The sequence below is a fragment of the Piliocolobus tephrosceles genome, chromosome 12 (assembly GCF_002776525.5).
Source record: "Piliocolobus tephrosceles isolate RC106 chromosome 12, ASM277652v3, whole genome shotgun sequence".
Lineage (NCBI taxonomy): Eukaryota > Metazoa > Chordata > Mammalia > Primates > Cercopithecidae > Piliocolobus > Piliocolobus tephrosceles.
The window spans coordinates 49,575,468-49,594,238 of NC_045445.1; the positions used below are offsets into that span (position 1 = coordinate 49,575,468).

The window sequence follows — 18,771 nt, forward strand, 5'->3', positions numbered from 1 at the left end:
ACATAATCCCATACTTCTTGCAGGCTTTGTTCATTTCTTTTTCTTCTTTTTTCTTTTGGTTTCTCTTCTCGCTTCATTTCATTCATTTGATCCTCCATCGCTGATACTCTTTCTTCCAGTTGATCGAGTTGGTTACTGAAGCTTGTGGATTTGTCACGTATTTCTCGTGTCATGGTTTTCATCTCTGTCATTTCATTTATGACCTTCTCTGCATTAATTATTCTAGTTATCAATTCTTCCACTCCTTTTTCAAGATTTTTAGTTTCTTTGCGCTGGGTATGTAATTCCTCCGTTAGCTCTGAGAAGTTTGATGGACTGAAGCCTTCTTCTCTCATCTCGTCAATGTCATTCTCTGACCAGCTTCGATCCGTTGCTGGCGATGAGCTGCGCTCCTTTGCAGGGGGAGATGCACTCTTATTTTTTGAATTTCCAGCTTTTCTGCCCTGCTTCTTCCCCATCTTTGTGGTTTTATCTGCCTCTGGTCTTTGATGGTGGTGACGTACTGATGGGGTTTTGGTATAGGCGTTCTTCCTGTTTGGTAGTTTTCCTTCTAATAGTCAGGACCCTCAGCTGTAGGTCTGTTGAAGATTGCTTGAGGTCCACTCCAGACCCTGTTTGCCTGGGTATCAGCAGCAGAGAGGTTGCAGAAGACAGAATATTGCTGAACAGCGAGTGTACCTGTCTGATTCTTACTTTGGAAGCTTCCTCTCAGGGGTGTACTCCACCCAGTGAGGTGTGGGGTGTCAGACTGCCCCTAGTGGGGGATGTCTCCCAGTTAGGCTACTCAGGGGTCAGGGACCCACTTGAGCAGGCAGTCTGTCCCTTCTCAGATCTCAACCTCCGTGTTGGGAGATCCACTGCTCTCTTCAAAGCTGTCATACAGAGTCGTTCAGGTCTGCACAGGCCTCTGCTGCTTCCCCTGTTGTTTTTTAGCTGTGCCCTGTCCCCAGAGGTGGAGTCTACAGAGACAGGCAGGCTTCCTTGAGCTGCTGTGAGCTCCACCCAGTTCGAGCTTCCCAGTGGCTTTGTTTACCTACTTAAGCCTCAGCAATGGCGGGCGCCCCTCCCCCAGCCTCACTGCTGCCTTGCTGTTAGATCGCAGACTGCTGTGCTAGCAATGAGGGAGGCTCCGTGACCGTGGGACCCTCCCGGCCAGGTGTGGGTATAATCTCCTGGTGTGCCCGTTTGCTTAAAGCGCAGTATTGGGGTAGGAATTACCCGATTTTCCAGGTGCTGTGTGTCTCAGTTCGCCTGGCTAGGAAAAGGGATTCCCTTCCCCCTTGTGCTTCCCAGGTGAGGCAATGCCTCGCCCTGCTTCAGCTCTCGCTGGTCGGGCTGCAGCAGCTGACCAGCACCGATTGTCCGGCACTCCCCATGAGATGACCCCAGTACCTCAGTTGAAAATGCAGAAATCACTGGTCTTCTGTGTCGCTCGCGCAGGGAGTTGGAGACTGGGGCTGTTCCTATTGGGCCATCTTGCTCCCAAGAAGTTCTTTTCTTTACACTTGGAAGTGGTATAAGAGTCCCTTTCTAGCTTTTGCCAGAAATGGAAACTCACATAACCTCTACTTTTGCCTTTCTGGTCTTCCTCAGCTATCTAACTGGAAATTCTAAAACAAATGCATTTTAGTGAAAACAAGCTGTTATTTCCTCATCAACAATCAGAAAATATCATAATTTTATAAACCAAAGCCCCAAATAAAGCCATTCTCTCATTATGTGGAACTGAGTGGTTCTGTTCAAGTCCATCCAAAATACATCTTTAAATACACACTGTGTGCCAGCAAGTCTTCACATTTCCCTTACCACCAGAGACTACATTTTCTAGCTGATTGAGATATGCAGGTAGCTCTGCAATTTTCCTCCCAACACTGAGAAGTTGTTGTGCTAGGTCATCCTCCAGATGAACTGACTGCAAGATGACCCAATTTGGGTTGAAAATTGACATATCCGCTCATCAGACTGATGCTTTCTCTGATACAGAGGTCCATGCTGGAAGAACTGAATGCCAACAATTGCATAACATGGTTCACATTTTCATGCAGGAGCAGCAGCAGCAAAAGCCAAAAGAAAGTTAAGGGGATGATTTAATGTCCCAAATAATAAAGTCCGTGTATATTCTGGGGACACGTTTTTCAGGTTAAAAAATAGCTAAATAGGAGGTCTTGAGTGACTTCTTGAGGAAGAGTAATTTCTCCCACCCACCCTATTAAAAATTAGTTTTAGGTACCTGTGTCCACTACAGGGAAAAGAAATGGCCATTTCTGCCATTGACTATCAAGATATTAGCCAATTTCCTGCCATAAAGAAATGACACCTTTAAGTAAACTTGTTTTTGATTGAGTAGGCTTTCCAAATGTCTTTTATCTATCCAGTCCTAAATTTATAGAAAGTGAATACTGAAGGAGTGTTATGTGAAGAAGACAAAAACTTACACTTGAATAATCAGCTATAGTCCTTAAAATTAAATGCTGTGCATCTTAATATGTTCTAAAGCAATCAGACCCTAGATGCCGTCTCAGAGCCATCTTTGCTGTTTCCCAAGCCAGGGTTGATGGCTGAACTTGCCCAGTGTGAATGGGCATTACATGAAAACATAGCCTGTGCTATCGCCTCTAAAAAATGTACACCACCAAAAAGCAGGTTTGCTTCAATATGTGCCCAGAGTAGATTAAAACAAAAAACCAACCTCCAAAGCCAAAAACCTAACTCACATCTGTTACTAAGTTCTTTTCCATGTTTGGCAAGTGCAGAAGAAAAAACTTCCACCCTTGGTCCTTTCTCTGTCTTGTGCCATTAGCAACAGCAGTTGTAGGGATCTCAGTAAAAGGGATTTGTGTCTACAATGAACTGCGTAGAAGTCATTATAATTAGCTTCACACCTGGCACTAAACAGTCATAAATGTTAATGAATAAAGGGTGCAGTCGTTTTCTTGACTTGAGGGAAGGGAAGAGGGGAAAAAATAAAAGTTATGAGTTTTGGTGATCCATTAGTGATTTCATGAAGAACATCCACGCGAGCTTAAACCTGGATCTCTTTGGCAATGAGCAAAGGACTTCACAAGCTACAGGAAGCAAAAATTTGTACTACAGATATGCCAAAGCATTTTTAATGTTCTTCAAAAGATAAGGTAACTCAAATAGGACTATAATAACGAAAGTGCAAATAATTACATTTTCTACATAAAATAATAATATTAACAGAGGTATAGGGCTGGAGAGGAGGTTATGATGCGGGTGACTAAACAGAAAGGTAGAGTTGAAAAGAACTGCTCCAAAGTATCCTCGTTTTCATCAGCAACTTAGGATGTCTTTTATTTATCCCATGCCCTATCTTTGTTGCATTATGAAACAATAAGCAAACATACAAACAAAAAACACACACAGAGACAAGCACAAACTAACACCAACCTATTAGTCTTTTCTGTCTACTCCATATACACCATAAACAGAAGCAGTAAGGCATAAAATAAAAGAACCAGCTGAGCATTCAAATGATTCCAATTGCACAGACCTGTAAGAAGTTTTGTTCCAATATTACAATTGCTATTGTCCTGGCAGGGATGGAGGGGGTGTGCAGCATAAAGGGATGGGGAAGCAGAGACTAAAACCATTCTAACACTTTGACTCTAAGTGAAATATCTTTTTGGGTAATGTTTCTTCAATGAAGCTGACTGCAGGTATGATACCATTTGTCCATACTAAGAAGACAAAGCTAAGAACCCCTAGTAAGCCACAAATAGCCTCACACTTAACGAGCAAAAATAAAGAGGCAAAGCATTAAAAAGTTGATCTTTTAATGACATCTGTGCATCAATGATAACCTTCTATATGTATGGGTGTGCATATATATATATATTAAGACAGGGTCTGGTTCTGTCGCCCAGGCTGGAGTGCAGCGGCATGATCTCAGCTCACTGCAACCTCTGCTTCACAGGCTGAAGTCATCCTCTCACCTCAGCCTTCTGATTAGCTAGGACTACAGGTGTGCACCACAATGCCTGGTTAATTTTTACATTTTTGTAGAAATAGGGTTTCACCATGTTTCCCAGGCTGGTCTCAAACTCCTGAGCACAAGCAGTCCACCCACCTTGGCCTCCCAAATGCTGGGATTACAAGTGTGAGCCACCTGTAATAGTCCAGCTATATGTGTGTGTGTGTGTGTGTGTATACACACAAACACACTTTAACAGCCTCTCTTATATAATAAGCAAACCAAGATATAAGATAGAATACATTGACAGCAACTTATTTTTTTTTCAGTTTGAATTTTACTTCAATTAAGCTACCATAGTAGAGATGACTTTTTGAACCCTTGTTTCTTTTTTTCCTTTCGGATCTGCTCCAGACATTATGACATGACCAAGTGAGGAAAATGCAATCGGGTTCAACAGGTTATGTTTGCTACTAAGAAATCTCTCCAAGTATTTTATTTCAGCAACCATCAATTTAAACCAAGATTGAAAGTAAAAATGGTACTTCAAAGGTAAAGCAAGGAAAGGCAGCCATGAATGATATGCTGAGTTGGAGAGATAATAGGTAAAATATTAAACACAAATTCAACTGAAAGAGGGTCACAACACACAAAAGTAATTTAAATATAGACTTGATTCTATAATAAGAGAAAAAGACAATATATTGCCCTATCTTTATCACTCCAGGATCCTTTGGACTTCAGCAGTGTTACTCTATTTTATAGTCTGTGATAAATCTCCCGCTTCTGGAAAGATTTATTAATATGCTATCAATTGAAGACAACACTATTTGTTAGGTATTTCAATTAGTAAGTATTCTTACCTCAGGAAACAAACATTAACCAAACTCCAAGCACCTCCCCCCAGTCTGCATTTATTGCTTTGAAAAGTAAGTATACATTTTATTGCCTAGATTTGATACTTAATGAGAAAGTAAAGCAAATACATTTAATTCTCAGAAATAACTGAATTAGAAGCCAGTAGAAAGCCTCAACATAATCTTTTGTTTCCATATAATAAGACATTCCTCAATGTCTTACTGGAATGATTACAGACAGAAAATCAATTCTTAAAATCTCATGCAAAGTTTGTAATTACAGCTAGAATGTACAATCAAAACTGAAAGACATATATATCCAAGTATTATTAAACAATGATTAAGCTTTGATTGAACTATCTACTGGTTACAGCTAATCTCTTAGTACAGTCATGGCTGCCTGCCAGACCAACATGTTCTAGGAATAGATATTTCTTCTCAAGAAATTCTTCTTCGGGCAATTAGCTAATAATTCTGAACTTGGAGGGAACAGACCTCTGCCTGTTAGCAATTGGGTACAACTGTAAGGAAATAAAACTCAGATATTTATCAAAGTATTTAAATTGTAATGCTCCACACTCAATTAGGAGGCAAAGGATGTATATTTTTAAAGGTTTCTTATCTTCTCATTTGTAAACATTTGCTCCCAGGTATTTATTCACTAGCAAATGTAACCAACTCTAAGTAGGCTCTTAACATTTCATTGTCCACTGAGAGTATACTGGTCATTGAAGTTTAGCAAAATTCCACTGATTTCCTAACAAGTGGTAGGCTTAAACATCATTTTTATTTTGGCTACTTTCCAACATAACTGGAACACAAGTGCTTCTATTTAAAGATATTCATAGTTAAAGGCACGGGTGCCCTCTGGATGCTCACAAAACCATACATTTTTGACCAAATAGTGGCAAGTTGCCAGCAACTTACCAGAATTTCTCTTTGACACCATCTTCAGATTTGTGCTGACTACAGAACAGACCACAAGGGCCAAAAGAAATGGTGGCTTCATCCTTCACTTTTCTTGACAGCTGAAAATTCCAAAAAAAAGAATATGAAGTTTGAACCACAGATCTTGGCCTCAACAAAACAGCACCTATAATTTTACATTTTTCAAAACTCCATTATAGAAACAATGACAATCTGGTGACTTCTGGCTTTATTTTTTGCAAACAGAAGAAAACATGAACGTTCACAGTTAAACCATGTCAGGTTCCCTGCTTAAAACTTTTCAGTGGCTTCCCACTGGATTTAGAGTGAAATCTGAACTCCTTTCATTAGACTTTCTTTTTCATTTTTTTGTATTTTTTTATTATAAGTTCTAGGGTACACGTGCACAATGTGCAGGTTTGTTACATAGGTATACATGTGCCATGTTGGTTTGCTGCGTCCATTAACTCATCATTTACCGAAGGTATTTCTCCTAAGGCTATTCCTCCCCCTGTCCCCTACCCCACGACAGGCCCCAGTATGTGGTGTTCCCTGCCCTGTGTCCAAGTGTTCTCATGGTTCAATTCCCACCTGTGAGTGAGAATATGCAGTGTTTGGTTTTCTGTCTTTGTGATAGTTTGCTTAGAATGTTGGTTTCCAGCTTCATCCATGTCCCTGCAAAGCACATGAACTCATCCTTTTTTATGGCTGCATAGTATTCCATGGTGCATATGTGCCACATTTTCTTTATCCAGTCTATCATTGGTGGACATTGGGGTTGGTTCCAAGTCTTTGCTATTGTGAATAGTGCCACAATAAACATATGTGTGCATGTGTCTTTATAGTAGCATGATTTATAAACCTTTGGGTATATACCCAGTAATGGGGTGGCTGGGTCAAATGGTATTTCTAGTTCTAGATCCTTGAGGAATCACCACACTGTCTTCCACAATGGTTGAACTAGTTTACACTCCCACCAAAGGATATTAGCCCTTTGTCAGATGGGTAGATTACAAAAATTTTCTCCCATTCTGTAGGTTGCCTCTTCACTCTGATGGTAGTTTATTTTGCTATGCAGAAGCTCTTTAGTTTAATTAGATCCCATTTGTCCATTTTGGCTTTTGTTGCCATGGCTTTTGGTGTTTTAGTCATGAAGTCCTTGCCCATGCCTATGTCCTGAATGGTATTGCTTAGGTTTTCTTCGCGGCTTTTTATGGTTTTAGGTCTAACATTTAAGTCTTTAACCCATCTTGAATTAATTTTTGTATAAGGTGTAAGGAAGGGACCCAGTTTCAACTTTCCACATATGTCTAGTCAGGTTTCCCAGCACCATTTATTAAATAGGGAATCCTTTCCCCACTTCTTGTTTTTCTCAGGTTTGTCAAAGATCAGATGGTTGTCGATGTATGGTGTTAATTCTGAGGCCTCTGTTCTGTTCCATTGGTCTATATCTCTGTTTTGGTACCAGTACCATGCTGTTTTTGAATTCACACACAATATTAACCTTAAATGTAAATGGACTAAATGCCCCAATTAAAAGACACAGACTGGCAAATTGGATAAAGAGTCAAGACCCATCAGTTTGCTGTATTCAGGAGACCCATCTCACGTGCAGAGACACACATAGGCTCAAAATAAAGGGATGGAGGAAGATTTACCAAGCAAATGAAAAGCAAAAAAAAAAAAAAAAGGCAGGGGTTGCAATCTTAGTCTCTGATAAAACAGACTTTAAACCAACAAAGATCAAAAGAGACAAAGAAGGCCATTACATAATGGTAAAGGGATCAATTCAACAAGAAGAGCTACCTGTCCTAAATATATATGCACCCAATATAGGAGCACCCAGATTCATAAAGCAAGTCCTTAGAGACCTAAAAAGGGACTTAGACTCCCACACAATAATAATGGGAGACTTTAACACCCCACTGTCAATATTAGACAGATCAATGAGACAGAAAATTAACAAGGATATTCAAGTTGAACTCAGCTCTGCATCAAGTGGACCTAATAGACATCTACTGAACTCTCCATCCCAAATCAACAGAATATACATTCTTCTCAGCACCACATCACACTTATTACAAAATTGACCACATAGTTGGAAGTAAAGCACTCCTCAGCAAATGTAAAAGAACAGAAATTATAACAAACTGTCTCTCAGACAACAGTGCAATCAAATTAGAACTCAGGATTAAGAAACTCACTCAAAACCGCTCAACTACATGGAAACTGAACAACCTGCTCCTGAATGACTACTGGGTAAATAACGAAACGAAGGCAGAAATAAAGATGCTCTTTGAAACCAATGAGAACAAAGACACAATGTACCAGAATCTCTGGGACACATTTAAAGTGGTGTGTAGAGGGAAATTTATAGCACTAAATGCCCACAAGAGAAAGCAGGAAAGATCTAAAATCGACACTCTACCATCACAATTAAAAGAACTAGAGAAGCAAGAACAAACAAATTCAAAAGCTAGCAGAAGGCAAGAAATAACTAAGAACAGAGCAGAACTCAAGGAGACAGAGATACGAAAATCCCTTAAAAAAGTCAGTGAATCCAGGGGCTTTTTTCAAAAAGATCAACAAAGTTGATAGACTGCTAGCAAGACTAATGAAGAAAAGAGAGAAGAATTAAATAGATACAATAAAAAAATCATAAAAGGGATATCACCACTGACCCCACAGAAATACAAACTACCATCAGAGAATATTATAAATATCTCTACACAAATCAACTAGAAAATCTAGAAAAAATGGATAAATTCCTGGACACATACACCCTCCCCAGACTAAACCAACAAGAAGTTCAATCTCTGAATAGACCAAGGGCAGGCTCTGAAATTGAGGCAATAATTAATACCCTACCAACCAAAAAAAGTCCAGGACCAGATGGATTTACAGCCGATTTCTACCAGAGGTACGAAGAGGAGCTGATACCATTCCTTCTGAAAGTATTCCAATCAATAGAAAAAGATGGAATCCTCCCTAACTCATTTTATGAGGCCAGCATCATCCTGATACCAAAGCCTGGCAGAGACACAACAGAAAAAGAGAATTTTAGACCAATATCCTTGATGAACATCGGTGCAAAAATCCTCAATAAAATACTGGCAAACCGAATCCAGCAGCACATCAAAAAGTTTTTCCACCATGATCAAGTGGGCTTCATCTTTGGGATGTAAGGCTGGTTCAACATATGCAAATCAATAAATGTAATCCATCACATAAACAGAACCAAAGACAAAAACTACATGATTATCTCAATAGATGCAGAAAAGGTCTTCAACAAAATTCAACACCCCTTCATGCTAAAAACTCTCAATAAATTCGATATTGATGGAACGTATCTCAAAATAATAAGAACTATTTATGACAAACCCACAGCCAGTGTCATACTGAATGGGCAAAAACTGGAAGCATTCCCTTTGAAAACTGGCATAATGACAGGGATGCCCTCTCTCACCATTTCTATTCAACATAGTGTTGGAAGTTCTGGCCAGGGCAATTAGGCAAGAGAAGGAAATAAAAGGTATTCAATTCGGAAAAGAGGAAGTCAAATTGTCCCTGTTTGCAGATGACATGATTGTACATTTAGAAAACCCCATCATCTCAGCCCAAAATCTCCTTAAGCTGATAAGCAACTTCAGCAAAGTCTCAGGATATAAAATCAATGTGCAAAAATCACAAGCATTCCTATACACCAATAACAGACAAATGGAGAGCCAAATCATGATTGAACTCCCATTCAGGATTGCTACAAAGAGAATAAAATACCTAGGAATCCAACTTACAAGGGATTTGAGGGACCTCTTCAAGAACTGCAAACCACTGCTCAACGAAATAAAAGAGGACACAAACAAATGGAAGAACATTTGTGCTCATGGATAGGAAGAATCAATACTGTGAAAATGGCCATACTGCCCAAGGTAATTTATAGATTCAATGCCATCCCCATCAAGCTACCAATGACTTTCTTCACAGAATTGGAAAAAAACTACTTTAAAGAACATATTGAACCAAAAAAGACCCCGCATTGCCAGTACAACCTAAGCAAAATGAACTAAGCTAGAGGCATCACGCTACCTAATTTCAAGTCATTAGACTTTCAAAGTCCTGTAGATGGAGCCCCCAGGTCCCTCTTTGATCTTATTTCACAAAGCTCTCCTCCTTGCTGCTGACTATGCTCCAGCCACGATGGTCGTTTTATCTGCTCCTGGGATGTGCCAAGGCATTTTTTTTTTCTCATGGTGTTTGCACTTTGTCTTCCTCCTGAGATACTGTCCACTCTTCATACAGTTTCTTAACATCCTACATGTCTCAGTCCCACAAAAAGGCCTTTCTCGACTACCCAATCTTAACTGTGTCAATCTCTAGCTCACCTCTTTGCTTGTTTTATTCATAAGACTTATCAGCACTTACAGCTGTTTATGTGATATGAAGAATTTTTACACAACTTTGAGTTCATTTTTAAATGAACAGTATTGAGTCTCAAGCAATTAGAATGAAACTCTTCCAAAATCAAAAATAACTGAAAAGGGTATGGAATTGAACCAAGCTGTTATTAAGTCTCCCCATCCCATAACAGGGAAAGGAGTTTGTAAAGTACCACCAGTAGGCATTGGCGGGGGGAATCATTTTTAAGTTTTTGTCCCCATTGAGTTAAAAAAAATTTCAGTAAATTGGTTACCTGCATGGTGGCTCAACTAGGGTCCTTTAAAATAATCAGAATATAAGCACCACTGAGGTACATTGGGCTCATAATAAATTCAAGATACAAAAAATGGCAATGGGAGGTATGAGGGTGAAACTACAGCTATCACTGAAATAACACATAGAAGAAATCCCAGAAAGGCAAGAATAGCCTCTGGATGACATTTAAAGGCCCAGTATTCTATATAAAGATTTTTTTTTTAATAATTAGTTTGCACCTAAAGGTATAGAGCCTTACTCAGAATATAAGAGTAACAGTGATATCAAGTGCTTGGTAGGATCCTCTTTTCCCAGAATTGGCCTCAAAGATCTACCTGATATCCTAAATTCAGAAAACTTCCAGTTTGATGTCTGAAGCCACCAGCACAATGAACCAATGCAGCTAGTTCCATATCACCTCACCTCAACTCCATGAGTAAACAAAGGAACCTGGAAAGGAGAAGAAGGCTACCTTTTGACAAGGCAAACAGGCTTTTTCTTTCCCAGCTAACCATATATTTACCATTAGACATGCTGAACTTTCCCTGCACCACTGGAGCTAGGATAAAGAACCCTGGGGAGAGGTGGCATGTTGGAGATTTCCAGAAGACAAGAGGACGGAGACTAATTCTCACCTACTCCCAACACACAGTCATATCTGGGTCCCAAGAGGCATGGAAAATGAATTTGACATATGCCCAGAGGTCCAAGTTGGACTAGATAACTATACAATTCTTGCCAGAGGCTTTGCAACATGGGGCAAGATTAATGCATGTGAAAAGAGATATGATGGCACCAGCTGAAGGTCTGACAGAAGATGTAATAATCTTGCAAGGGATTTCCAATGTCCAGAGGAGATGCTTGGAGAAGCCTCCCATCAGCAGGCTGTTATAACTACCTGCTTATATAGTGCCCAAAGACAGCTAGAAGAGCAATTATGACCAACCAAGGAGAAGACACACAGAGTCACAAGCATCTGTCTTTTTCCTCTCCCTCTTCCCCAGCAACTCTCCTCCCAAAGCAATACCAAAACAGGCACAGGGAAAAGGGAAGAAATAAGAAGAGATGTATGAAAGGCTACCATACACATCCCCAAACTCCTAGCCACTAGAGCCATATGTCCCATCTGTTTAAAGAAAAAGGAAGAGAAGTATTTGCATCAGATAGGGGCTTGAAGTACACAAGCCAAAGCTTTAAAATCAGCATGAGACTCTCCTAATATCTGAAAGCAGCTAAAAAGTTATAGAATCAGATTGAAATGTTTATCATTGTCCTAATCTCCCAGTGGAAGAGGGTAAATACAACAGAATACAGTAAAAAGCAATTAGTGGAAAAACAATACCATTTCAATTTCATACTCCAATGAGCTGAAACACTTAATGAACCAGTTAAATTTATTAGCTTGGTTGTCTTTGCCTACTCCTTGCCCACTAGAATGTAAACTTCATGAGGGCAGCCACTTAGTCACTGTTTTATTCACAGCACCTAGCATAGAGCCTGACACGTAACTAATTAATAAATATTTTAATGAATAAAAGAACAAAATCTATGTAGATAACATCCTATAAAATGTTCAAATAATGCAAATGAGTGGAAACGTTTGGTGTTTTTTCAAGTTACTCATTTGTTTGAAATAGAACATCTCTTGTCTAACATGGGATTATCCAAATCTGAGAGGTACCATATTTCCTGCTGTCATAAACACTGTTGGTGCCCTGCCCATGTCTTCTTTGGCCCATTCTAATAGTCATCTGCAGAAGTCTTCCTATGTTTCTCTGCCAGAGGGGCTTCTTTAACTGCAAAAGCAGCTCAACCAGTATAGGAGACGACTAGAAGTGCCAGATTGTTAATATTCACTAAATGATTCTCAATCAATTGTGAAAGTTGGTGAATAAATACCCTAGCTCCCTCACCCTTTGGTATGTTCCAGTAGTATTGAGTGGCAACCTGCTTATTTGCTTTACCTCCCTTCCAGTCTGACTTTGCCACTTCTTTGCAGTACTTCCTGGCATCACCTCCCAAATAAACTACCTACATCCAAATCCTTAGAGTTCTGCTTTTTGGAGACCCCCAAACCAAGACTGAAGAGACTATTAAGTACTCCACAGGATTCTTTGTTCTCCATAGACCTTATCTGTCAGATCTCCAGATGATTATGTAGGCTCTGGACTTTCAAAGGAAGGCTTATGATTCAAAATTTTCTTGCACCACGTACCCATTCTAGCTCTGTCTTACCCCCCAATTTAGAACTTATATAAACCCAGTGACTTTGGTGAGAACATTGGCTCATCTCTGCTATAGCACTTCCTGCTACATGCATTCACTTAGTTACCAACTCAACAATACTGGTTAGATTTTAGGAATCTGCCAAGCTCTCCTTACCCCAAATCTATTTTATCCACGATTGTATCTTCATGATTTCTGTCTGAAAGCTAACAGTGTGTAGGGACCATAACTTGCTAAAATCAAATATCATTTTTAGAATTCTGATATTTTATAAATGGTGGCAAAACAAAAAAAAAAAAAAAGATGATTTGAGAAAGCCCTTTAAAAACTCTGTTTGCCCAGTGGACATTATGTGATCATAATCACCAAAAACATAAACTATATTTTATAACTGATATTCAGAGATATTATATGTGGAAAATAACTGACGCAGACATATTTCTACTTCCCTATGTAATTCACCCCTCCCTATTCTTTGTGAAATAAAATAGTTAATGTTTGACTTTGACTAGGGAAACAATCATTGGAACTGTATAAGTTAACTACAGAATTATTTCATATGCTACTTTTCCTGTCAGTTAAAATCAGATTTAGAAAAACTGAGCATATAAAGTTTTTAAGTCCATATATTTACCAATCCCATTTCCACAGAAGAGTCAATTAATTTAACAAACTTTGCTGAACAATGGTACTTTATGATAATAATTATAATTTATTGAGCACTTTGTGTGGGCCAGACATTGTGCTAAACTGTTATGTCTTTTTATCCTCTCAACAGTCTTATGAGTTATTATTATCTTCATTTTACTTTTCAGGAAACTGACATTTGTGACTTACCCAAGGTCATGACATTAATAAATTGTGAAAAAAGAATTTGAATGTAGGTCTGTGTGACTACAAACCCCAATCTCTTAACCACTACTGAATAATTTTTGCCCTAGAAGTTAGATGCTATGGAGTCATAAACCAAGTCTAAGATTATAAAACGTAGCTTCTTGTCTCCAAGGAACTATAACCTCACTGTGAAGATACATGCATAGTAGAGTACTTAGTCAAGTGCAAGACAATGAAGAGCAACCTATATTTGTTAAGTGCTAAGGGAATATCGAGTAAAATAAGTTTTTTTTTAACATGTTCAGTAGGTGATTCAGATTTCCCGTTGAAAGGGAAAATCTATCAAACTGCCTCAATTCAAATAGTCAAAGAGAAAGGCTAGTGTAATCAATCTCCTAGCAGTGTTCACCTACAGCATCAATAGGCCTGAAATATCATCACTGATCAAGGAATGTCTTACAACAGTGACCACTGGGCTCCCAACATATGGGTCCCACACATCTGTTTAAATAGTAAAAGTTTCAGAAGCAGCTCGAGTTACTCCTGGAAACCTTACACTGAAATTTAGGTTTATTACATTATAACTTTTTCCTCTTGGTAATTTTACAACCAACTTGCTGCTGTGTGAAGAAACTGTACAGGAGGAGCATGTATAATACCTACTACAATGGCAATTATACTGTTATTCAATTATTTCAAAATTACTTTTTTTCCCTAAAAAGTCTTCCCCCCTGCCATGGCTATAAATAAGCAATGGTTCTTATTCCTGAAGTTCATATTCCCCTGAGAGCTTTGTGTTTACTGATTCCCTGGGGTTAGTATATAAAAATCCCAGAAGGCCACGTGATGAATTCTAAAAAATGAAGATTCTAAGACAATGGCTAATGAAGGCATTAGTATTCCTCTCATTGGAGTATCAAATCCTGATATGAGTAATGCCATATTCAAGAGAGAGTTTTAAAAATGTAATTGAACTAAATCTTTTGACAGATAATTGTAATGATGATGTTATGCTTCAATGACTTTCAAGTATAGTTTGCAAATTACCTTTTTTACTTTATTCCCTTCCTCACTTAAAGTACCAGATATGTCAGGTTTCTGGTTCATGCTAATTTTTAACAGTACCTATATGGCAAACTCTTGACTCTAGAAACCAAAACACATTTAACTTATGGATATATTTGGACACAGTTAATAGACCCAATCTAAAATATCAGCTAGTTTCAAATGGCACACAATTATAATCATTTCTTGTTACGTTTTTGCAATCAGAGAAAATTTTGATATCTTCACAAGGTTTTCATATATGTGTGTGTATATATATATGTATAAAATTATACACATACATACATATACACAGAGAAAGGCAGTTCTTTAGTCAAAGCACATTTATCTCTATCTCTTACATTTTATAATTCTATAGTAATTTGCAATGAAGCCTGGTATTCACATAGAGATGGCCCTGAGGTCCTATTAGCTCTTCAATCAGAAAACAGAGATTCAATAATGTTAACTAGATTCTATCTACTACGGAGAGAAAGTTGGCTCTCAAACTCAAATTTGGAAAGGACCTCAATAGTTACCTAGTTCAACTTTCAACCAATCAAGAAATCCTTTTTACAGCATTCCTATATCTAGCCTATTCTCAAGCACTTCTGTCATTTGAAAATAACTGCATAAAGTGGCAGCCAAGTCTGTTGTTAGCCCTAACAGTTAGAATCAGAGGTAGAAATAAAGAGACACAGAGACTGAAACCAACATAAAGGCACACAAGTAAGAAAACAGGGATAGCAAAAGATAAAGTCAGATGGATAGGACACAGAAAGGTGAGGGGAAAAATCGTAGAGGAGAAAGAGAAAAAACGTGAAGAAGCAGAGAGAGAAAAAATTAGAAGTGGAGACACAAAAAGTTGACATAGCAAATAAGGGGAATAGATAAGAGGAATAGTGAGTGATGAACCATTGAGAGACAGCAGAAGGAGAAGCAAGTATAAAGGAGAAGCAAGTATACAAGGAGAAGCAAGTGTAAAGGAAAAAACTGGCATAAGTAACTATAGGGTTTCTTTCTGATTTCTGTAGTGATCATGGTCCCCAGTTTTGGGCTCAGAACATAGTCCACAAAAAGGAAAATTTCATTTCACAGCCTCCCTTGCAGCTGGATATGGAAAGGTATTGAGTTCTGATCATTAAGATATAATCTTGAGTTCTGACCATAAAATCAAAAGTGTTATGTGTGACAGGGACTAGTCTTTTTCAGGGTTTCTCCAGCCAGGAAACCTAGAAGTAGTAGGTATAAGGTGTTACAAGCAGTTTAGACAAAAAGTCTTCAATCATACTCATTGATTGATTAATGAGTCTTACTCATTTTTTTATGTGTCTAAATTCCTCGTCATCTAACATTTTCTTCCATCAATAAAAGTATTTGTCAGTAGTCTTCTCAAAATTCATTCATATTCTGTTTATGACATTATAAATTAGGACAGCATTTTACAAGGCAATTTGATAGTATCTGGCAAAAATTAAAGTGCTCAGGAATTGCTTTTGTATGAATCTATACTACCGCAATACAAATGATTATGCATAAAAATATATGCACATACGAGGATGGTCAATGCAGTGTGTATTGTGATGGTGAAAATCTGATAACAGACTAAATACGTTTTCATGGGTAGGGGTGATACATTCATACTATGGAATACTATACAACCATTAAAGAGACTGAGATAGAGAGGTATGGATAGACATGGGTAGATCTACAAGATACATGAAAAACAGATATGATTCCACATATAGTGGAAAAATCTATGTATATATGCATGCTTAAGAATGTGTGTGTATGTATATGGAAATCTGTAGGAGAAGGTTTGGAAGTATGTGTGCCTGGGGAATTCATGTGGAGGTCAGAGTGGAAGCAGGTGTGAGAGGGTCCAGCAGAAGAAAACATGGCCGCCAAAGTGTTTGAGTCCATCGGCGAGTTTGGCCTGGCCTTAGTTGTTGTAGGAGGCATGCTGAACTCTGCCTTACATAATGTGGATACTGGTCACAGAGCTGTCATCTTTGACCGATTCTGTGGAGTACAGGACATTGTGGTAGGGGAAGGGACTCACTTTCTTATCCCATGGGTACAGAAACCAATTACCTTTGACTGCTGTTCTAGACCACGTAATGTGCTAGTCATCACTGGTAGCAAAGACTTACAGAATGTCAACATCACACTGAGCATCCTCTTCTGGCCTGTTGCTAGCCAGCTTCCTTGCATCTTCACCAGCATCAGAGAGGACTATGATGAACGTGTGCTGCCATCCATCGCTACCAAGATCTTCAAGTCAGTGGTGTCTCGCTTTGATGCTGGAGAACTAATCACCCAGAGAGAGCTGCTCTCCAGGCAGGTGAGTGACAAGTTTACAGGGCCAGCAGCCACCTCTGGGCTCATCCTGGACGATGTGTCCTTGACGCATCCGACCTTCGGGAAGGAGTTCACAGAAGCGGTGGAAGCCAAAGAAGGGGCTCAGCAGGAAGCAGAGAGGGCCGCCAGATTTGTGGTGGAAAAGGCTGAGCAGCAGAAAATGGCAACCATCATCTCTGCTGAGGGTGACTCCATGGCAGCTGAGCTGATCCCCAACTCACGGGCCACCGCAGGGGATGGCCTGATCGAGCTGAGCAAGCTGGAAGCTGCGGAGGACATCGCGTACAGCTCTCACGCTCTGGGAACATCACTTACCTGCCTCCTCCAGTTGCCCCAGTGAGGGCCCACCCTGCCTGTACCTCTGTGGGGACTAGGCCACAGCCCTGATGATTCTTAACACCACCTTCCTTCTGCCCCTATCCCAGAAATCACTGTGAAATTTCATCATTGGCTTAAAGCGAAGGAAGTAAAGGTAAAATCACTTTACATCTCTTAAAAAAAAAGTTTGGAATTTTTGACACTACTGTAATCCTTAGGAGGGGAGTGGATAAAGTCTGAGGTTGAAGGGTAATTTTCACTTTTTACTCAGTGTAGTAATGTTGATCATTAACTCTGTTCTCAAAATACTTAGACTTCTTTGCCTTCGGTCACATGATATGACTGCATTTCCTGGCCCCATTGTGATTGATGGAGTCATGCGTATGGTTCTGGCCAATTATTTGTGACCAGAAGTCATTGCTCACAGTTGCATGTCACTTCCAGGCCAGAGCATTTATTTGTCAATGTGATGCCTTCCACAGCTATCTTTCCCTCTGCCATAGTGACTGGTAATGTTTATGATGGTGGTTGCTCCATTACCCTGGGCTGCAGAATGAAAAGTCATAGAGCAGAGCTTCTGGCCAACACATTACATAAGCAAAAAATAAAACTTTGCTTTTACAAACCACCAAGATTTGGGGATTATTACAATAGCATAATCTAAATTATTCTGACTGGTACCATTGAAATGTTTAAATTTTAAACTAAATAGTATACTTTCTGCATGTATTGTAAAATTAATATGATGCCTACAACAGCATACAACATTCTCTACGTAGACAATACAAAGTGCAAAGAGCCTATTATGTACCATGATCTAGATTCAATAACATCATTAAAATGTAACTATTTCAAGGGCAGAGGCTATGCTTTTTTTTTTTTTTTTTTTGCATCCCCAGCACCATTGATTAGAACACAGCAGGTATGCAGTCCATTCTTCTTGATTATTAAATGGATTTTAAAATGTTTATCCTAAACCTATAGATTTATATTAATCCCTATGAAATGTCATTATGTTGGTTTTATTCTATTATTCCAAATCATGAAGACCATTTCAAAGCATAAGGCTTTTATTCATTTTATTAACTTTTCCACCTACTTTTGTGTCATCTGAATATTTCATAAGCTTGCTTTCTCTGACTTCAATCAAGTCAATAATTTTTAAAATTCTAAATAAGATATGGCACGTAACAGAGATCTGTGGCTTACCACCATAGATCTCTCTAAATTTCAGCATTAATACATTAACCTGGTTGACCAATTTGGTATGAATCATTTCACTATACTAAAATCCATTTAACTAGACCATATTGACACATCTTGTCATGAGAGATCATGCATGTGATAGACTAGGCTTTCTTTTTTTGTTTGTTTGTTTGTTTCTTTTTTTTTTTATTATACTTTAAGTTCTAGGGTACATGTGCATAACGTGCAGGTTTGTTACATATGTATACATGTGCCATGTTGGTGTGCTGCACCCATCAACTCGTCAGCACCCATCAATTCATCATTTATATCAGGTATAACTCCTCAATGCAATCCCTCCCCCCTCCCCCCTCCCCATGATAGGCCCCAGTG

The 18,771-nt window shown here is 38.9% G+C and overlaps 2 protein-coding genes across 2 annotated transcripts in view; one reads left to right on the plus strand and one right to left on the minus strand.

Moving 5' to 3' along the window:
- Positions 1-18,771, minus strand: part of IL1RAPL2 (interleukin 1 receptor accessory protein like 2) — a 1,300,423-nt gene that overhangs the window by 1,205,047 nt on the left and 76,605 nt on the right. The window contains exon 2 of the mRNA XM_031936643.1: positions 5,719-5,819. Within this exon, the coding sequence (XP_031792503.1) occupies positions 5,719-5,800 (82 nt within the window). The 5' untranslated portion in view covers positions 5,801-5,819. The remainder of the gene's footprint in view (positions 1-5,718; positions 5,820-18,771) is intronic.
- LOC111536665 (prohibitin-like) lies at positions 16,412-17,312 on the plus strand. Its single transcript, XM_023203093.1, has 2 exons — positions 16,412-16,957; positions 17,250-17,312. The coding sequence occupies exons 1-2, from the start codon at positions 16,412-16,414 to the stop codon at positions 17,310-17,312; spliced, it is 609 nt and encodes a 202-aa protein (XP_023058861.1).

Coding starts and splice junctions, on each gene's coding strand:
- LOC111536665 (XM_023203093.1), top strand. CDS start 16,412: ATGGCCGCCAAAGTGTTTGAGTCCATCGGCGAGTTTGGCCTGGCCTTA. Junction 16,958..17,249: donor GGAAGGAGTTCACAGAAGCG/GTGGAAGCCAAA, acceptor TGTGGGGACTAG/GCCACAGCCCTGATGATTCT.